The sequence below is a fragment of the Lissotriton vulgaris genome, chromosome 8 (genome assembly GCF_964263255.1).
Source record: "Lissotriton vulgaris chromosome 8, aLisVul1.2, whole genome shotgun sequence".
Lineage (NCBI taxonomy): Eukaryota > Metazoa > Chordata > Amphibia > Caudata > Salamandridae > Lissotriton > Lissotriton vulgaris.
The window spans coordinates 842,598,903-842,621,471 of record NC_141696.1 but is presented as its reverse complement, the minus strand read 5'-3'; the positions used below and the strand labels follow the sequence as shown (position 1 = coordinate 842,621,471).

Genomic DNA, 22,569 nt, shown 5'->3' with positions numbered 1-22,569 from the left:
TTCTCCGTGGAACGGGCGCACAGGATGCCTGGGGGCCGGCCGAAGGAAGGTGCCCCTCCGAGACCCATCATCGCCCGAGTGTTCAACTTTAGGGACCGTGACTCCATTCTACAGGCCTCAAGGAGCGGTGGGCCTTTGAAGTTCCAAAACGCGGCCATTAACTTCTTTCCGGACTTCACTCAGTCCGTGCAGAGACGGAGACAAAGCTTCATGGGAGTGAAACGGCGTTTGCGGGACACAGGCATGAAATATGCTATGCTGTTTCCTGCAAAACTGAGGATCGAACATGACGGCCGGGCTCTGTTCTTTGACTTGCCAGAGGTGGTGTCGGACTGGCTCGACACCTTACCCCAGCGGCGTGAAGACAACGAGGAGCGGTCGGAAGAAGCTACAGGCGGCCACGACCGGCAGGAGTGATGAATGGCTACAGGACTTTTTGGACAATGGGTCTACTCTCAGCAGTTTGGTTTAGTAATCCTGTACTCATTGGGGGGCTCTGCCTGTACTTTTCTATTTGGAGGATGGGGGGGGATAGGGTCACCTCCTTTCTCCTTGGGGGCTTCTCGTAGATTAGGTTTTCTAGGGGCGACAGGCACACTGCGAGTTGGGTGGGCTTTTTAGTCTAATGCAGGGGTGCAGGGTGGGGGGGTGGACGGGTTTCTTGTTTTCTTTTTTGGGTTGTTCCCTTTTTTTCTTCGTTCCCTGTTTGGCAAGGCAATTGGTGGTTTGATTCTGATTATGTAGCGACTATGCCCGCAGAGGGTGGGATGGGTGTGAATTTCGATGATGGGGGGGTAGGAAATTGAATGTTTTAAGCTGGAATGTCAATGGGCTGGGGGACCGTATCAAGAGGGGTATTGTACTGCAAATGTTCAAGAGGTGTGTGCCTGATGTAATACTGTTGCAGGAAACGCATTTGGTAGGGAACACGTGCCACGCACTTATCAGAAAGGGCTTCAAAATGGTGGTACACTCGGGGTTCTCCTCCGGGTCCCGGGGGGTGGGGATTATGGTGCGCTCGACCCTCCCCTTGGAGATTGACAAGAGTGGTTGATGAGCGAGGACGTTACGTCGCCATCACGGGGAGGTGGAAGGGACGTAACCTGGCTCTAGTTTCGATCTATGTCCCCCCTGGGCTACAGACGGACACCTTCAAAGACCTTGGGGGCGCCATTTTAGGTCTTCCCGAGGGGCTGCTTCTTATGGGAGGCGACTTCAACGCAGTAGGTTCAGGGACGCTAGATCGATACCCATCCAGAGACCTCCGAGGTGCCCAGACCTGGCTTCCCGACTTTCTGGACACCCTGGGACTTGTTGACTGCTGGAGGCTTCTGCATCCTACCCAGCGCCAATACTCGTTTCACTCAGGGGCTCATGGTAGTCTCTCCAGAATTGATTATGTACTGACACTGGCGGCCCACGCATCGGCGATCTCTGAGACCAGATTGATGGCGAGGGGCATTTCGGACCACTCTCCGGTCTGGGTGTCCTTCGATTTTGATATTGGGGTAGCTGAGAGGGTGGCGCCGATTAACCCGTGGTACTTTCGTGATCCCAAGACTCGTGGACACCTGGCCAAAGCCATGGAGCTCTACTTCTCTGAAAACACGGTCTCGGTTGCTTCCGCTGTCTCCTTGTGGGAGGCCTTCAAGACCGTCCTGAGGGGGGAGGCGTTCTCCTTAATAGCTGAGGTACGGAGACGCAGAGACGTGGAGACAATCGAGTCCAACATAGCGGAGATAGACTCTCAGTTGGAGGTCGGCCCGACGCCGGACCTCCTACACGCTCTCTCACTCAAACAGTCGGAGTACTGAGCTACTGTTACGGAGGCGGCGAAGGCTATGGGTAGGGAGCAGCAGGGGCGAATCTAGGAGGTCGGGGACAAGGCCGGCAAACTCATTGCCTGGCTTGATAAGAAGGAAAGAGCCAGCCGCGTGGTCCCGGAGGTGCTGGGGGGAGATGGCACGGTTGTCACCGACCCTACCGCTATTGCTCTGGCCTTCGCTGAATATTTTGCATCCGTTTACGCCTCGGCCTCCGAGATGTCAGAGGAAGACTCTGGCGTCTTGCTGCGAGACATAGAGGTACCGTGTTTGTCGGAGACTGAAAAAGAGGACATGGATAGGGACATCGCTGTGGACGAGATCGCTCAGGCGATACGCTCCCTGCGATCTGGCAAGGCTCCCAGCCCCAACGGTATCCCAGCGGAGCTGTATAAGATTAAACCGGATCTCGTTGCTTCGCCACTGCGGGTTATGTTTCTTGAGGCGCGAGAGGCGGGTACACTTCCCCCCGACCAGAGGCTGGCCACCATTGTGGTCATTCATAAGGAAGGGAAGCCCAGAGATTTGTGTCGGTCGTATCGTCCTATCTCGTTATTGAACGCCGAGCCCAAGATCCTGGCTAAATTGCTCGCCAACCGACTGGTTGGAGCGATTGGCGACCTGGTGCACCCGGACCAGTCTGGCTTTATCCCACATCGTAACACCGCCCTCAATTTGAGAAGACTTCACGGAGCCCTTGCGAGGGTCCGCACCCTCCAGGAGCCGGCCATCTTGGCGTCCTTGGATGCCACGATGGCCTTTGACTCCCTTGAGTGGCCATATTTGTGGGCGGTGCTGGAGACGTTTGGGTTTGGTCCGGGGTTCATAGGATGGGTCAAGCTCCTATACGCCAGCCCGCTTGCCAACGTGGCGGTTAACGGCCGCGCATCAGCTTTATTTGCCCTCGGCAGGGGTACCAGGCAGTGTTGTCCCCTGTCGCCCCTTTTGTTTGCGCTGGCACTGGAACCACTGGCGGCGTGGCTGAGAGGGCATCCGGACATCAGGGGGATCAAGTGTTCCCCGGGCTTTGAGGATAGGGTGTCTCTGTACGCAGATGACATCCTCCTATACCTCACCTCGCCGTGTATGTCCCTTATTGTTGTATGTGATGTACTACGCACCTTTGGTAGACATTCTGGCCTCGTCATTAATTGATCGAAGTCTCACCTGTATGTCCTGAGGGGTGACGTCCCGAGACTCCGTCGGGACTGTAACATACAGGTCGCGAGGCAGGGGTTTAAATACCTGGGTATCTACATTTCTGCTGATCCCAATGTACATTACGCGAACAACTTGCTTCCCCCACTAGCGCGCCTTCGGCGTGATGTGGAGGGGTGGCGGAAGTTGCCGCTTTCCCTGCTTGGACGGGCGGCCTTGTTCAAGATGATGTCCCTGTCCCGGTTTCTATACGTGCTTCAGAACACCCAGGATTTGGCCCCGTCTGGATATTTTAGAGAGGTTGAGGGCCTACAGCGGACCCTGCTTTGGGATGGTAGGCCGCGCATCGCCATCACTAAACTGACCCTCCCGTGGTATGACGGAGGGATTGCGCTGACCGACATCCGTAGGCATTATTGGGCGTCTCAGCTGGCGGCCCTTAATCACGGCTTCTATGGTCCAGCCATAAATCCGGGCTTTGCCATGGACCGGTGGCTCCTGGGTGATGGGAAATACTACAGGGCTCTGTACTCTAGGTCTCTGGATGGAAGAATGACAGGTCCCACTAAGACGTCGGTCCACATCTGGAGAGCGGTGACGAAGGCACAGGGATGGAAAGGCAAACTCACGATGGTGACTCCACTCTATGACTTCGATCTGTTGGGCAACTTGTGGCATACCAAGGGGTTTGACCGCTGGGACTTGATAGGCATCTCTGGGGTGGAAGACATGATTGCTAAGGGACAGATCAAACCCTTCGAGGTGCTGCAGAGGAAGTTTCAGTTGGGGGAAAGGGAGTTCTTCAGATACGCCAAATTAAAACACGCCCTTCTGGCAGCTATGCCGGAGGGTGATAAGATCCCTGAATCTTCCCCGTTAGAGGACAGGTTGCTGGACGGCTACATGCCCGACAGCGCTAGCTCACTGACCTACAAGAAACTGATTAACGTCCGTACGGACCTTCTTCTGGGGGTGCGAGATCAGTGGACCCGTGATGGAATTGAATTGGACGACAAGGATTGGCAGTGTGCGGTCTCGTCTCCGAAGGAGGTGGCAATTCCGGCCAGACTGAGGCTGGTACAATTGAAAATCTTACATAGGGTTTATGTCACTGGCCCCCGACTGATTCACATGGGCCACTCGGAGGATGGTCTCTGTCGAAGAGGGTGTGGTTCCCTAGCGACCTTCATGCACATTATATGGGAATGTAGGGCGGTGGCTGCATATTGGAGGCGTATACACATGGTGATGGGTGAAGTGACTGGAGTTGACTTGCTGGCAGAAGCCCGGCGCTGTCTGTTAAATGTGTGGGGCCCCACGGATTATACCAGTTCTCAGACTCAATGGGTCACTCTAGGCAACATGGTGGCAAAAAGGGACATTGCACAGAAATGGGGAGCGGCTCTGCCCCCCACAGTAGAGATGTGGAAGGCTAACATGGACTGGTGCATGTTCCGGGAGAAGACGGTGTATGTTGCCAGAGGTAGGCCCAAAAAATGGAATAAGATTTGGGGGCCCTGGAATGAGTATAGGGGTGATATCTGCCTCCTGCCGGACACAGCGCCCTTGGAGGAGCGACTGTCCCCTTAGCCCCTGACTCCAGTGAATTACTGGTATGCAATGTCCTGTCTTCCTTCCCCCCCCCCCCCGATATCCATGCATGTGACCTGTTCACGTATCTTATTCCGCATATGGGCCCATCCTTCCCCTGAAGTGGGGCGATGCCGCATTCATGTTCCTTTGCCTTGCCTTCTTGCACCGTTATAGGTGCTTTTCCGTTATTGCACTGTTTTTTTCTCTTTTTCATAAAATAAAATAAACCTCATATGATTTTGTACCATATTCTGTGTGCACCACTTATGCTACGTAACAACTTGCTGCCTAGCCTCCGGGATGTATGGCTGAATAGCTGTGTACTACTGTGTCGTAAATAAAGGTTTTCCCCCAAAAATATTTTATCGACATTTCCCTATTTCAAAACAGCAATTCATTCATTAATCATAGGTGAGGTGTAATGTAACCATTCTCTAAATGGCATCAGCCATCTTTGAAATGTAAACCAATCAGTTAATCGCTTACTTTCCAAATGCATTCTCATATATAATAAACACAATTATGAACGAGGTTTTGAGGAATAATTTCATATTATCCTCACATCATCTTTAGATCATAAATCCCCGCCGTGGTCAATCTAGCCGCTGGGGTCAATCTAGCCCCGACTGGATTGAGTAATGCCACTTAACAAGGAAGTCAAAGACACAACTCTTGCAAAACATTCATCACTACGTGCTGTCATGCAGAAGGATTTAGAAAAGTTGTAGAAGAATGACGATGTGGTGGCCCAGCAGATGGCAATTAGTACACTCTGAAGTGGTTAAATCAAGGGCGGGCAGAGTCATGGCTAAGGCCGCATAGCACCTCCTGGAGTCATAGGAGAGTTATTGCTGGAGGGAAAATTTCTGGATTCAGTCTAATGTCTGAAGGATATTTATAATGTTGGGAATCTGCGGGAAAATGAAATGAAATGAAATTTGGGTTTTCTATAGCGCATGGCTGCCCGTGAGCGTCCCAGCGCTGAAGATTGCAGAACCTCTGGGGGAGAAGGCCGGTGGTAGGGAAGGAAGTTATAGCGGAAAAAGATGCGTTTTAAGAAGCTTCCTGAATTTCATGTGATTAGTTTCGGAACGTAGATAAGATGGCAAGGCATTCCAGATGGTAGCCGCTGTGACCGAGAAGCGACGTCCTCCCGTTCGGGCTTTTTTGATTCTATGGACCGTGGCCAGATGATGTTGGGCTGAGCGTAGGGGCCTGTTGGGTGTATATGGGAAGATCATTGCTTTCAGCATTGAAGGCCCTTGATTTTGCATAGCTTTGTGAGTGGTACACAGGGCCTTAAATTTGACCCTTTCGCGGATCGGCAGCCAATGTAGTGCCTTGAGGGCAGGTTTGGCTGAAGCTCTACGGGAGGTCCCCGTGAGGATCCTAGCCGCAGCATTCTGTGTTCTTTGAAGGATGTTAATCGTGGATTCTGGGGCCGCCAAGAAGAGGGCATTGCAATAGTCCAGTCTTGATAAGACTAGACCTTGTATTAGCAGTTTCTGTGAAGGACCCGGAAGTAGTGGGAGGATCATTCTGGTGGAACGCGGGACGAAGTATACATCACAACAGTAATGTTGCTAACATGATAGAAGATTATTACAATCTTGTTCTCCTATGCCCAACAATCTGTCAGGGACAACCATTAAGTTGTTACTGAAAGATGCATGAAACATGAACGCGCCCGTTCCAAGCGTTTAATCTTATTAAGTGGGGGTTGTCAGGATATCAGTTGTTCTATCCAGACATATGGAAATCAGTCTTGACCCTCTTCCTCATGGCAACAGTCCAGCCTGAATGGCCAAGACAGGTCTTACCTGGACCGGAAACAAACATCCTGGGACCGGGTTTGGGGTAACATCCCTCATTAGCCAGGCTAGCTTGAATCCAGTGGCACAGTGAGCTCGGGACCCACGTCTAGGCAGGCCCTGCTAACTAACAGCGAACAAAACAAACACAAGGAGAATAATGGGATAAGCACTGCCTGCTTTACCATAAAGATCAGTGAACTGATATTTTTTTGTGTACACCAGAAGTATTTGGTCTAGGAAGAAAGGGAAAGGCAACTTTAGAGCACAGGTATAGCAGTCTGGTGCTCCAGAATCTGGACTTGCAGCAAGCAGTCTTGCTTCACTTATAGGATGTGACCATACTTTATTTATTTATTTTGAAAGTTTTATATAGCGCGAACAAGATCTTTGCAGATAACAGAGCGCTTTACACAGGCATAATTGTTTGGTAGGGTGGGTACACAGGGAACATAGTTAAGGGGTAAGGTAAGGGGAGGCAGGGTAGGTCAGTGCAGTAGTACAAATGGGCATGGACAATCGGTTATGTAAATAATACAAGTGAAAGGGATCAAACCAATAATATAGCTCGACGCGGGTAGGGTGAGGTAGATAGGCGGGAGCATGAACAATCGGTTAGGTCAATAACACAAGTAAAACACATGTGCAAAGGATCAATCAAATAATATAGTTCGACGCACAGTCAATATAGGTCAGGAGTAGTAGTTCAAGTGTATTTAGCCATGAGGATAGCTTTAACTTCTTTCTTAAAATGGAGGGTGGATGAGATGAGCCGCGTTTCAGGTGGGAGTGAGTTCCAGATCCTAGGCGCCATTCCTCAGAAGGAGCGTTTGTAAGTTTTTTCTTTCCGGAATCTTCGAGGCTTCAGCAGAAGATTGTTTGTACTTCTGGTGATTCTGGACCCGCCGGAAATTGTCAACTTCTGAGTGAGGTAGCCAGGTGCTTTCAGGTGTATGGCCTTATGCGTCATGCAGGCAATTTTCAAATGTATTTTGGCCTCAAAAGGCAACCAGTTCAGGGATTTAAAGTCGGGAGATATGTGAATGCTTTTTTGAACCAGTGAGGAGTCTCGCTGCCGCATTTAGCGAGGCTCTAAGGGGTGCAGTTGTAGTTAAGGGGAGACCGCAGAGGGCGATGCTGCCGTAGTCTATGCGAGGGATGACTAGTGCCTGTACTGCAGTTTGGAAGTCCTTGGCTGGGAGGAAGGGTTTCATTTTCCTCAAGATATTTATTTGGAGGTTTGCTCCCTTAGTTGCCTTGCTGATATGCTGCTGCATGTTGAGATTGGCGTCAAGTGTTATGCCTAAAGATTTTGCTGAATCCACAATGGTTGGTTGGACATTGAGTGCAGTTAGGTGCTTAAGCCAGGTTTGAGTGGTAGAGATTTTCGCGGGAGGTGAGATCAGAAGGAACTCAGTTTTCATGGCATTGAGTTTGAGGTGGTTATCGGCCAGCCAGGATTGGGTGTTTCTGATCGTTGAGTTCAGATGCATAATGTCTTTGGGGGATTGTAGTTTGAGATATAGCTGAGTGTCGTCGGCGTACATGTGAAAACGTATGTTGGATGCTTGTAGTAAGGAGGTGAGAGGTTCCATAACTAGGTTGAACAAGGTCGGGGATAGGCAGGATCCTTGGGGGACACCTAGCGATACAGGTATTGGAGCTGACATCAAGTTGTTGCTCTTGAATTTTTGAGATCGATTGAGTAGAAAGGAGGTGAACCACTGGAGGTCAGTTCCAGAGACCCATTCTTGTATTTAGGAGTTCGAGTAAGTTCTCATGTTTCACAGTGTCAAATGCTGAGGAGAGATCAAGAAGGATGAGGAGGCAGGTATCATTATGATCCAAAATTTGGAGGGCGTCGTCAATTATGTGAGTCATAGCAGTTTCGGTACTATGCCCTGCTCGGAAGCCAGATTGATGAGGGTTGAGGAGCTCAAACTGTTCTATGTGTTTTGTTAGTTGTAGTTGAACGCATTTTTCCAACAGTTTGGCAAGAGTGGGAATGTTGGTGATCGGACGGTAGTTGTTTAGATCAGTGGGGTCGGCAGTTGGTTTCTTTAGTAGAGGCGTAACTTGTCCGCCTTTGAGTGAGTCAGGGATGGTTCCTTGTTGCAGTGAACTATTGATAATTTTAGTTCAGAGTGGGAGGAGCAGAGGGGTGAAGTCTTTTACAGCGTTAGCAGGAAGAGTGTCAGTGAGGTGATTGGATGGTTTCAGGATGCTGAGTAGTCTGTCAATTTCTTCTTCAGAGTAGGTGTCAAAGGATGACCATGTCGCATTGCTTCTTGGTTCAGAGGGTGTTATGCGGTCAGGTTTGGAGTAAAGGCTTGCGTCAATGAGGAGATCGCTCCTTATGTTGTCCGTTTTTTGGTTGAAGAAGGTAGCAAAATCGTCACAAGAGGGTGTATTGCCCCTAGTGTCGGCTGCTTGGGGTTGTTCCTTGGATTGTGATCGGATTAGCTCGAATAGTTTTCTTGGACGGTTTTTTGCTTGGTCTAGCTGGAGTCTGAAGAACTCTGATTTTGAGCGTTTTATTTTCCTGAAGTATGCGTTTCTCTTTTTCCTCAGCAATTTTAGGTGTAGTGCCGAGGGGACAGATCTCCAAGTGCGCTCTGCCATTCGCATAGCCAGTTTGTCTTCATTGAGGCTCCCGTCGTACCAAGGGTTGGATATCTTGGTGGAGACTCTTTTCAGTTGCATCGGTGCCGCCTCATTGATTATTGAGGTCATGGTGTTGAGATAATGGTCAGTTAGATGCTGGACGTCGGTAATGTCGGAGGGGGGGGGGGGGGGGGAGTAGGAGATTGCATCTGTTAGGGGGCAAACAGTTTGGATTGAGTTTCTTTAGGTCTCTTTTCCAAACTTTGGGCTTAGATGCTTGGACCGGGATACGTTTAACTTTTTCCTTGATGAAGAATGTGACAATATGGTGGTCTGACCAGTCACAGGGCTGGATTGAATCAAGTTGAGTGTTGCCTTCTTTGGAGATGATAAGGTCAAGGATAGAGCCTTTGTCATGGGTCGGGCTATTACAAATTTGGGTGAGGTCAGAAGCGATCAGGACATTTTTGAGGCTATTAACCACTGCGTCACTGCCATCGTTCCAGTTAAGATTGTAATCGCCAAGGTAGATTTGTGTGTTTTGCCGTCCTGAGTTGATTAAAATTGTGTCCATGAGTTGTTGGGAGAAGGCAAGGTTGTCCCCAGGTGGGTGGTAGATGATGTTTAGTGAGCATACAGGTTTGTTTTCTTTGATGACATCAAGGCAGAGGTATTCACAGGAGGTGAGAGAAGGGGTGGTGACTTTATTAATTGATAGGTTGCTCTTATAGATGCATGCGATTCCACCGCCTGTCTTGATGGGCCTGTCAAGTCTAGTGATGCAGTAGTTGGGGGGAACTAGGATGTCCATGATGGGAGTCGATGATTCAGTTAGCCATGTTTCAGTTAGGATGGCTAAGTCAAGGTCCAAAGAAGTGATGAGATCAGCGATCTCCGAAGAGTGTCTTTGGGCCGATCTACAGTTGAGAAGTGTGCATTTGAGTCTGGGGGTGCAGAGTGAGGGGGAGGGATCAAGAGTGAGAGGGACTTTTGTGAGGTTGTTGGGGACGGAGCCTCTGTTGTGCGTGGGGTGTCTGAGAGGGTTGGAGAGAATCGTAGGAATGGACCGGTGTGAGGAGACTAAAAGGTTTTGGCGGGTCGGGACATACGTGCGGAGTAGGGTGTGTATGTCGAGGTCAGAGAGAGTCTTGCTAGTGCGTTGGGGGCGGTTGGAGGTATTGCGAGAGGGGATAGAGGTCCAGCGTAGGGGGTGAGTGGGATGTGAGGGGGATATGTTGTTAGGTTTAGAAATGCGCGAGGGGATATAGGTCCCACGTAGGGGGTGAGTGGGATGTGTGGGGTCAGGTTGTGGAATGGCCGTGGGAGGGGTATGTGAGGGGGCTATGTTGTTCGGTTGAGGAGTGGCCGTGGGAGGGGTGTTCCTGAGGTGTGTGAGGAGAAAGTCTTTGAGGGTGTGAAGTTCTTCTCTCACTTGGATGAGGGTGGTCATGATCATGTCTAGCGTGTTATGAAACCCCACTCAAACTCCATTCAGCCACTTGCAATCAAGATAGGACTGTTTGAACTACTAAAGGGAATCCTGTCCAGTAAATCTGACCACCAAGTCAGGACATCCTGCAGTACTGAGTACTGGATAGCACATTTGCGCCCTCTCCTACTCTCTACTCTGACCTGTCAGATTACTTTGAGGACAAATTCCAAAAGATATATGCCGCCTTCCCTTTACAAGCACTTCCCTAATCCCACTTGCAAAGTCTAACTGCTGACTTTCCCGGCACCTGGTCAGAATTCCACCCATTGCCCTCGGAGTAAACACTCAAGGAGTTGTCCAAGTGCAAGTCGGCTCTCTGGGAGATCCATGCCCTGCTCGGTTCTTCAGATTACTGGCCCCCTGGCGAAATCCATCTCTGAACCAGATTTGGAACTCCTTCCTGAAAAATGGTATTTACCCAGTCGCCTGGAAACCAGCATTTTTGCTGCCTTTATTAAAGAAACCAGAGGCTGATCCAGCAAAGCACAAGAACTTTAACCTATTTCCCTAGTCCCAGCGTCAGCGAAAATTCTGGAAAAGGAATTCCAGAAGCAATTGGCAGAATCCCTAGAAAAGAATAGTCACTTACATGACTCTCAATCAGGCTTCAGAGCTGGCTACAGCACAGAGACCGTGCTTCTTGAAGTCTCCGAAACAGTACGTGAATCTGTGGACCAGGGTGCCTCAGCGATGCTGGTATTACTTGATCTGTCCACAGCTTTCGATACTATTCCCCACCGATTCTGCTTGAGGGATTAAGACATGTGGGAGGGCAAGGAAAGGTTTTGTCTTGGCTTCAGTCGTTTCTGGAGAATCACTCACAGCAAGTGTTTCTATGTCTGTTTGTCTCCTCTCAGAAGCCCCTTGTTTGCGGGGTACCTCAGGGTTCAACGCTGCGCCTGCTACTATTCAATGTCTACCTTGCCCCACTGGCGACCCTTGTTGAGACATGGGATGCGAGGGTAGTCACCTACGCCAATGATACTCAGCAGGTGTTCTCTTTCAAAGAACACTTGGAGGCACCCTTTCACAACTTCAAGCATTGCCCGAGAAACATCTCATCTTGGATGAATGAGAATCGCTTAAAGCTCAATGCCGAGAAAACAGAGGTCTTGTTTTTCAGTCAGTAGGCCCCACCACCATCAAGTCTGTGGTGGCCCACTGAGCTGAACCCACCACTTAATCCGGTGGAATCTGCCAGAAATCTGGGTATCAAATTGGATAAAGACCTCTCTTTCAAGACGCAGGTGCACCATGTCTCTTCCAGATGGTTCTGGAAGTTAAGAGCTATCATGAAATTCTTACATTTCCTGCCGATGGACTGTCTACTTCCCCAGCTCCTTCCCCCCCTCCCCTGAATCTTTCCCCTTGCCTGCTTTTCCCCTTACGTATTTGTGCTTATTGTTTATCTTTACCTTACAAGTAACTATGTTGCCATGCTCTAATAACTGTGTAACTGTTGTAACCTCTAACTATGATCTGGAAGTAGACAGGTAATTAAGTCGGGAAAGAGGAGGGGAAGGGCGACGGGGACACAAACCGGTAGACGAGTCAAAGCAATGTCCAAAGTCCAGTAAGCTGTGATCCCAGGGGAAGTGGTATCACTTCCCTATCTCTGTTGCGAAGGCTCCCTTTACGCAGTGGACTCTCTCTGAGGGGGGTCTCTGAAAACTCCAAGGCCTACATATTGGATCCTTCCCCAAAAAGGGGAGAGGGAGTGCTTTGGCAAGGGGTGCCATACCATACCTCAGCTGTGAGTGGCTTCCTTGGCGCAGTGGACTCTTTCAGCGGGTACGCAGAGACTCCAGAGTATAAATATTGGATCTTTCCCCAACAAGGGGAGAAGGAGTGCTTAGTCAAAGGGCACAAAGGACAGGGGGCTAGGCAGACTAGCAGGCAAGGTGAGAGATTCAGGGGAGAATGGATAGGAGCTAGGGAGGTAGACAAAGAGAGAAAGAGTACTAATTGGGAACAAATTAAATTCATGAGTTGTTATGTAGCGCTTGCTAGACCCGATGGAATCAGAGCGCTTTACATGAGGGACAATAATGTTGCAATTTACATCAGTTAAAAGTTACATAAGTATCAAGAAAAGCATTTAAAGAACATAGGGGACAAGGTGAATGGAGCAAGGAAGGGTAAGGGGATAGGGTAAAGGGGTAGGAGGAAGATAGGACGTAGAGACTTGGGGAACATCTGCCCAAGGTCCGGCTGGGTAGGTGACAGCAGGGAGGGGGGAGTCCACAACCCATCTCCTCTTTATCTATATGGTAGCTCTACCGGTCATCAGCCAAATCGCTAGGTCTCCACAGTCTGGGGTAAGTTCCGCAGGATCAAAGTCCTGATGTATAGGCAGGTTAGGGGATAGGTTCAAGGTCTGGTCAATGTCCAATTGCTGTCCCAGGGAAGTAAAACAATGTGTAGGGGACCACTATGGAAGCCATCTTGGGGTCAGGCAGGGGACTGTACTGTACACTGGTACACTGGTGGCCATCCTAAGGGCAGGCATCAGGCAGTTAAAGTCAATATCCAGGACAGCGGCCGCCAGAAAATAACAAATGCAGCGTGCACACACCATCACACGCACAGACATGCACAAGCACACACCAATGTGAGCACACACTCTCATATGGGCACAGACACGCACACACACAAGCACATAGACAGAAACATCCAAGAACACAAGCACACAGCTGGACTATGCCAACAGTCTTTATCTGGGGCTGCCAGCATATCTCGTCCGCAGGCTGCAGGTAATTCAGATTGATTCAGCAGGTGCCGCTTCACCATCACATCTCCCCTCACTTCAAGCAACGCCATTGGCTTGCTGCTAGCAGGATTGAGTTTAAGTCACTCACTCTGGCCTACAGAGCCCTCAGAGACCAGGGTCTGGGCTATCTCAGGAAGAGAATGCAATTATACCATCAGGACCGGGCCCCAAGATCAAACCACCTGCTACTTCTACGGGTTCCACGCTTTCCTAAAGCCAGGAAAGGTGGCAGATCATTTGCAGTAAAAACAGCAAAACGTTGGGATGCTTAGCCTGTCCACCACCGCATGTTGGATTGAAAACCGGCTTTAAGGAAAGCGTTAAAAACCTGGCTTTTCAACAAGTTTTAATTGACACACTCAACCCCTCATCGAAACGGCTACCAGCGCCAGGACACCTCAGCTGAGGTAGTCGTGCACTCTACAAGTTGCATTTATTATTACTGAGAAGATGCTGATGACTGCCTCCGGTTCAACATTCAGACCACATTACAGAGACATTTGCAACTGCAATCGTCTTCGATTGATGCACCCTGAAGAAATAGTATGCAGGAGACCACCTGGGAGAGCATTCTCTAGAATGACCAGGCCAATCACGGAAGCACCATGGCTCTGGAAGGACATGTTCAAGGGACAGGAATAAAGTACACCACACGGTGTCAATATATAATTATTAAGCATTTACGGCACTGGAAGGCAAACGTAACATATAGCCAATCCCTCCTATATATATAGAATAGGATCTTAGCTTCAGAATCTACCTACTGTTGTGGTTTGCAAACCTACCTGGTCTGGTTTTGGGTTAATGATAGCAACGTTAATTTTGGAAATCTCCATTTACATTTGGATTCAAAGAATGATGGGTGGCAGTACATTACCTGGTTTCATAGCAACAGCAGGGAAGGACTTGAGTGTATCACACAGGACAATTATTAGGACGGGGGGGTAAATAACGGTCTGAATATTTGCAGATAATCTCACATAAGCATCATTGGCACAAGAAACTGCTAACAAGTAGTACAATCGGATGTCCTGAATATTTTATACGTGGAGCATCACAATATTCTCCTTTTTGTTCAGAGGCTAGTATCAAGCTTGAGTGATGCCAAGACCACACATTCAGTTGTAAGGGCATAGAGAAACAGCTCTTTACCTACTGGTACTCTAAACGTGAAAACCTGTTTAGCCAGTATAGCAGTAGAGCTCTTTCGGGGGGAGGTTGATTAGCTAGTGCTTCCAGTCCGACAGGAGAAATTGGGCCAAAAGCCCTAGTGTCTGTGGGAAATGTATTTTTTTGCTCATTCGGCTAAAAGGCAACCATTGTCCTTTCTTTCAACCCCTTAAAACTGTTAGAGGATGACATCAATCCTTGGATATACAATATAGCTTTTTATGCAAGGCACTGAGGATATGGATCACCTTTAGCAAAAGCTGTTGTTAGCCTGTAAGTGTTTCTGGTCACCAGGGCATTAAAAGGTATTCAGTGGTGCCTACACTTTTGTCAGTGGTTTATTCATGAAGGCTTTCATAGCAAGATACTTCATGAGAGATATGGGCACCTGGCTAATGTATGGGGCAAGAGATGAGCTGGACAGATCCCTTTGTTGTGTGTACAAACTGGGACTCTTACAAATCCCAGATACCACGGTGGTCCTTCTGCTAGGTACCTCCAGGGAAAACAATCTAGATTAAGGGGCACATATGTGGGTGGTATGGTTGTTCTAAATGTGCTCTTGCCACTTTGTTTGTAATGCAAGATTGATTCTCTAGATGACATCTTTTACTGCGAAAATCCTAAGAGAGGGCATGCAGGAAAGTGCCCATTTTTGCATGGTTATCCCCACTTTTTGCCTGACATCGGATCCACTTTGACTTAATGTGCCCCGGGTCCCTGGCAATCAGGTTCCCAGGGCCTGTGTTCTTTCCCAAAATGTCACCTTTGTACCTTCAACTGGCACAACTATGGCCACAGGTAAGCCCCTTGTAAAAGGGTACCATGGGGTTCAAGGGCACGGTGACCAGGGAAGGCCCCTAACTGCTACAGCACCTGTTGTGCCACCCTTAGGGACCCTGCACCCTAAAACCCACACACGGCCATTGCTTGGTGCGTGTTTTGGTGCAGAGAAAAGTGAAGAGTCTACATGGCACACATCCCTGTGTGCGATGCCTGCAACCCACTACCTGGGGCCTAGGTAAGTTTAGCAGGGTGCACTAGCCACCAGGTGAGGGTACAGTTGAATGAGCACGGTACCTCTACAGTGTCTAAATCCATTATTAGACATTGTAAGTGCAGTAAAGCCATGAAGAGAATATAGTCTGGGGGCTGGTCATTACGAACTCCACAGCTCCATAATGGCTTTACTCAAACCTAGGAAGTTTGGTAGCAAACCTTTCAGAACATTAAACCTACGCTGATGCCAATGTGGGATTTAATGTAAAATGCACTCAGAGAGCATCTTAGAGATGCCCCCTGAAAAACGACTAGCCCTGGTGTGGTTCCTGAATGACTTCCTGCCATTTGCCACCGCCAGACAGGTTTCTGAACCCCTGGGTAGAGGGCCTCCGCTCTCTGCAACTAGAAACAAAGCCCATCCTGGTCAGAGGTATCATACCTCCTTGTAGTATGTGCCTATTATTGTTTCCTTTTATTGCCTTGAATTTTGCGTTCATGTATCTTTGTTTATTGCATGGTGTGTTCCTTTGGTTAAAGTTCCAAAGTCCTTAGAGCGGGCTGGATGTTTCTTGAAACTTCAGCTCGCAGCATGCAGAGTCCCTCAAAGCATCCGGTTGCATCTTAAGCCATTTGTTGTTCCTCCGGAATAAACTCTTATTAACTTCATATCCCTCTGGCTGCGGACTTCCTTTACTTTCTCTTCCCCCACTCCTTCCCCAGGATGGGTTGATTCCACAAAGGTGAAGCTTCAAAGGCCTGCCGCCTTTGTAAGCTGCCCCTGCCTTTATCTGCCCCCAGCAACTGGCTCCCATTGGTTCTCACACCCACTTTGGGCAGGAGAATCTGCAGGAAAACCAAGTTAGGCAGAGAGGAGTGGCCAACTTTGCCAACCCCACCCCTCAGGTGGGTGAGGCGAGGTGAAGCACACATCTCAGTCCCATCCCTGGAAGATGGCATAATAGGGGAGGGGAGGGGGGGGGGGGGGAGAGAAGAGTGTGCAGGTAGGGACCATAATGCCCCTAAATTTAGTATTTAGAGGCGGCCCTGACCCTTGCCTCCTCAGATTCGAGGAAGAAAGAAGAAGGAACGAAGAACAGTGCTGACCCAGGACGAAGAGGACATCTACTGCTTTGGCCCCAGCCCTACCGACCTGACCCGACCCCAACCTGCCTACAGTGGAAACCCTGGAATGTCCAACCCTGCACTCATCCAGAGGACCTGCCCTACACTCATCTTAAAGACTATCTCCTGTGAGCACCGGATTTGTTCAACAAAGACTAACACAGAACCTGGATCAAAGCGGCTCCACAGTTCTGCACCCAACGATAACAGCCAGAGTACGAGTTACCCAACACCACGATGGGGTCTCCCCAGCAATTCTGACCTGGGATCTGTTGATACCCGACCTACCTCGATCTTCAAGCCGAACCCTGCAGCCTCAAACTGAAGGACCCGACCACAAACGGAGCCGGTAAGAAGACCCAACGCCGAAGGACACCCCTGCACCTGCCTCCCCAGGGCCTTATGAGGCCCAACCGATTGAGTCCTGGCATCCCCCAAGAACCCAACTTACCTCTCCTGCTGGTGGTCACCTCCAGGAAGCCTCACTGCCAGAGCCTGCTACTTTTTCTTAAAACTGGAAATTTCCATTGCAAACCACAGGGTCCCCAACTTCTTTTTGGCAAACTGCATCCGGCCGCCCCAGTAACACTGGTGGTGCAGCTCCTGTGCGAATTGTTGGCCCCCTGCAGTACTGATCTTAAGCCCAGGAGCTTTGTTCCCACACCCGAGTGTCCTGCTTAAAAGCAGCCCCTGACCGAAGGCCCCCTTAGCCCCATTGGTTAACATTGGGCCCCTGCACTCTGCTAACAGCTGCCCCAGTGACACTGGTGGAGCAATTTGAGTGCCTACCTGGATCTTGGGGAACCTTGATCCTAACCCCCAAAAGCCATACTTTCAGGTTGTTTACTTACCTGTAAACCATTAATACTCTTTTGCGCATAGGAACCAATGATACACGTTTTTGTTCCTAAAAATGACTGTGTTGACCTGTGTTTTGTATGAAATCACAGTAACTGTGCTTTAAATCAAAAAGTGTCTTACTTACCTTTATATTGTAGGATCCACGGTGTGATATCTAGGCATATAACCCCGAGTAGTCAATGTAATCTAAAAGTATTCAAACGTAATCCTTCTGTAATTTAAACTTTTAAAAGCAAATAAAAACCTGTAACGGTTGCAAATTCAACCACAGCTGCAATTCATTGTAAAGTCTTGCATTTGAGAGTATATTTCACTTACCCATGCCAAGTCCTGCTTGGTTCTGGAAATAAAAATATGTAAACCTTTTTTTATACTTGTCTACTTGGTCTGGATTCTCTCTAAGGGTGTGCCATCAGCCTTGATTGAGTGAATACAATAAATGCTTAACACACCCTCCTGATAAGCCTAACTGCTCGACCACACTGGGGATCCCCTGGACTTTATACACACTATGCCTTACTATGGTATACCATATACAGAGTCATCAGCCTACATGGCATCTGTTCACTTTGGCCAGAGTTCGTATTCTGCAAACACTAAAATTAAAGACAAGATTAAAACTGACTGAAAAACCTAACATTTTAGGATTTACTGAAGATTTACGCCATACCCTTTTCCTTATACCATATCCTTTTCCTCTGTACATGGTACTGCAACATTAGACAGTGCATACACAGCAGAGTATTGAAGACATCACCTAGTGTAAATAAGAACAGGTGACTAGACCACATATTTATTTGAAGAGGAGTTCCAAAAGGCAGCTAGCATAACAGTATTTCTTTCTTAAAAGGCAGCCAACTTAGGAAGTCAAGATGAGGCCTGCCAGGGAGAAAAGGATACAATATTCGAGACAGTAAGATAAGGAGGTCATGCCACCCCTCCCCCACCCCCTCTGCAGCTCTATGCCAGTTTCTATTATCTCTATATCTTTGATCACTTCCACCTTTTTGGCTTCATTAATTAATTTTTCACTTTTTCAGTTTTTTTCCCCCAAGAACAAAATATACCTAATCTTTTTTATGTGCTCCGTTTCGGAGTTTTTGTTGGGCTGAAAAAGCTAAGGGCCTAAGGGAGTTGCCTCCGACGACACTGCAAGGATGCGGATCCGACCAACCTTAGGTCCGAGATCCAGACTCCACAATTACGATGCGGCGGCACATGGTGCAGTCGCAAGCCTTCATTTCTCTATGGGAGCTTGTGCTGCGGTCAGAAACTGGCAGCAGCACAAGCTCCAATAGAGAAATGGGAGTTTTTCTTAATCCCTGCACCGTGTGGCACACAAAGTGCAGGGATCAACAGGGGGGCACCTTAGATGCCCTCCCAGGTGCCAACCAGAAGCCACTGAGGCAAGGGGGTCCTGCTATGGGCCCCCAAAGTCGTTTCCGACAGGCTTTTCATGTCGGGAAGCCTGACATGATAAGCCTGGGGGGAACCAACATCGTAATCTCGACGGCAGAAATGTCGTCCTTATGGGTTTATGTGTCAGTTCCGACTGGCCGACTGGCTCCTTGAGCCAGTCAGCAGCCAGCCAGAATGGCCAGGAAGTTTCAATTCTGACCGCCGTATTCGTAATACGGCGGTTGGAATTGAAACCTAAGATGTCGGTCAGAAAGCCTCCGACCACAGGTCGGAGTCTTCGACAGACATTAAAATCAGGGCCTAAATGGCCAAATGTTCAATACGAAAAAGAAGCTCTAAACGAGATAGTAGGTAGACGGGGAGACAAGAGCAGTGAGTAACTATCATCTAAATTTCTCTTCAACATTTTATGGCATAAGTGAATTATAAATCTCGGGTGAAAGCACCTTCAAACAATAATGAATGTATTCATGGCGAAACCATTCAGCAGCAATTAAATGTGATGGAGAATATGCTTTTCATTGCAATAGCATATGTTTTAACCTCAGCTCATCCACAGTGCAGAGTCAAAATAAGGTACTTCTGTAACAAAAACTCTCTGAAGTATTGTACTTAATGAACGCTCCTACCCCCAGTAAGTTCAGAGCTTTATTAACATATGTACAGCACGGTGCAGTAGATTGTAGGATTTCAAAGGATTTAACCATCTTTAGAAAGAACTTTAAATAAACTTTATGATACATTTATGTGCAAGTACCACGTTATGATTGGCAAGTTCAGTATCAATGAAGTTAAAACAATTACAAGTCTAATTGTAGAGTCTGATATCAGGCCAGCATACCTAATCAGTTCAACTGATTTTGAAGCAACTGAAATGATTTTCACAATGCTTATGCAAACTGTAGCACCTTATGAATACCAACATTGCAAGCGCTCTTTTTTTTTTTTAAACCCAATGGATTTAAATATGGAATCAAACAGTTATGTTCATATTTCTTCTGTATCTCATTGTATAGAAATTCTTCAAAGTGGATGATGGGATCCACATAAAGGATCCACTTGCATCTTCAATTCTCACATTGATTTTACAGAAGTATCTTTTATCTCCCCAAGAACTTCGATTACCGGGAACTATTCCAAACACTGCCAATGCTTAGGAACAGCAGCTTGAATTTTTCCCCTTGCTAGGCTTGTAGTCTGCCAGATCTACCGTCCCAACAGATCCTTTGGCCTTTTTTTTCTTAATGTAAGGGAGTACTGTGTCAAACATGCTTTCAAACAAAAAATCCACATTGTATCCCGTTTTCGCGCTGGTCTCAAAGCACATTGCTTCTGCAGGCGGGACAGTCTTTTCATCCAACATCTTGTACTTGAGTATTCGTTTGTACAGAGCAATAGCGTCGCTCTTGCAAACCTGTCGGCGGACTTTGTTTGAGGATGAAAAGCTAGCAATCTTTTGCTCCTCCGTCTCTTGACCCAAAGGGATTTCTTCTGTCAGGTCAACCTTATTTCCAGCGATAGCGAAGATGCAGTCTGCGCTGGCAGTATCGGTTAATGCCAAGAACCGGTCTTCAAGCTCAACAAGGCTTTGCAGGTTACATACATCGTACACAAGGATGACAGCAGCTGCTCCTCTGCAGTACATGGAGCCAAGGCCGTGAAACTGCTCCCGTCCTAAGAGAAGGGAAAAAGAAATGCTCAGAATGAGAAGCAGGACCACATCATTTAAACAATAATACATATAGGGCATTTGATAGCACACTAATACATTACATTATTTTCTAGACAGACCAACGGCTGCTAATATACTTTTATAAGTTAGCGGTTACTGGCAATTATCTTTAAGGTACAACCTGGACTGACAAGCCAGCTTTCTGCTTCAAAGAATTTCTGAAGAGTGTTCAACAATTTGTTTTAAACAATACAAAAGCAATACGGTGGAGTTAAGCCAACAGATATATTTGAATAGATGTACTATGGATTTAGTTCGAGCTGAAAGAAATATTCATGCAAGAGCAACTCAAGATTTTTTAAATAGAAAAAAGGATAACACAGTTTCATATCTCTATACACTTGCTATCTTATGACGAAATCAGTGCTTAATGTGTATCATAATGATCATTTCTAGTGATTTTCCATGCTTGCGCCATTGTAACGTTCAATTATAATACAGGGCACAAGATTCCTCACCTTATATTAAGAGCATCAACCAAGGTATTCATGTTATCGTATTACATAAAAGTCCAACAGGAGCGCTCCAACAAGGAGGACGGAAGGACTGTAGATATTGTGGGAAACCCTACTCCATCTATTTACTTACAGGGAAATTAATGGTCTACATCACATTCATTATTTTATAATGTTGCACTGTCTCAAGTAAATTTCATTGCAATAATTTCCCATACATCTTAACACCCTCTTAAGAATCCATCGCATTGCGAACCTCATGGTAGTATGCAGTGTTATAATTCATATTCAGCACAAAAATTCATGCTTCGAATTATTACTAAAACCACTTCAAAGAAAGAACAATCTAAGTGGCAGATTGGTCTATAAATATTGCATGAAACCCTACTGGGCCTAGTACTTTCACAGTTATCCACTTAAGAAACCCCAGTGAGTGTACCTAACAGATGCCCTACATCTATCACACCAAAAGATGTTGTAACGCCGCCTCAGTGGGCTCTTGAATGGAATAATCTTGGTGTCTAATGCCCTTAAACGTTCCCCACAACATTCAACGCAATTAACGAATAATAAAAACCCTATGGTAAAAATGATATCAGAAGAAGAAAACTCAATGCATTTTTACTTAACTCCTAATCAATCTTAAATTCAGATCTGTCTAGGTGTGGCGCTAGAGAAGAGTGCGAACAGGTTGCAGGCTCCCAATATAGACATGTATGCATCTCTTCGTCTACATTAAGACCATACAGCTCCTTGCTGTCTAGCTCAAGAATGTATTGCGTTTCTAACTTATGAAATTCTCTCGCTCTACCCCCCTCTTATTTCTGGGGATCTGGGCTAGACAACCATATCTCAGCTTAGTGGAGTCACCTGAATGAAATTTCTCAGAATGTCTCGCCACCAGATAATTGCGGTCATTATGATTTACAGATCGGATATTTTGAAGTATGCGTTTATAAACCAATAAAGTTGTACTGCCTATGTAAGTCTTCTTAATAGGGATTGGTACAGACCATCTAAGGATGATCCAGTCCTTGCTATTCAGGATAAAATAGCAAAAACCACACAAAGAGCCTTGGATGAAGGCTTCTTAGGACCTAAAGAGCATGAATACTTAAACAAAAAGTCACCAAGAACGCCAATTCTTTATTTCCTACCTAAGATCCATAAGAATGATCAGACACCCCCGGGGAGACCCATTGTGTCCGGATGCGATTCAGTGTTGGAACCGATATCTAAATATATCGATTTCTTTCTGAAACCGTGCATAGAGCAAGTCAAATCGCATCTGAGAGACACGACTGACTTCATCAACCGAATTGAGGGACACTTATTCAATGAAGTGACGGAACTGATGGTGACATTGGATGTCGCTTCTCTTTATACGCAAATACCTCAAGATGAGGCTTTGGAGGTCATTGAACTTTATCTAGAAAAACGTGAGAGACCCCACCGGGTACCCTCTGCATTCATTGTGGAATTGGCTGAAATAACTCTTCGGAGCAACTATTTCAGATTTGAGAGTGATTACTTTATACAAATCAAGGGGACAGCCAT

The 22,569-nt window shown here is 47.5% G+C and overlaps 1 protein-coding gene across 1 annotated transcript in view; it reads right to left on the bottom strand.

The window, feature by feature from the left end:
* Positions 1 to 19,460: 19,460 nt before the first annotated feature.
* The window catches only part of RAB20 (RAB20, member RAS oncogene family), a 168,127-nt gene continuing 165,018 nt past the window's right edge, over positions 19,461 to 22,569 (bottom strand). The window contains exon 2 of the mRNA XM_086934753.1: positions 19,461 to 20,499. Coding sequence (XP_086790879.1) covers positions 19,979 to 20,499 — 521 coding nt within the window. The 3' untranslated portion in view covers positions 19,461 to 19,978. The remainder of the gene's footprint in view (positions 20,500 to 22,569) is intronic.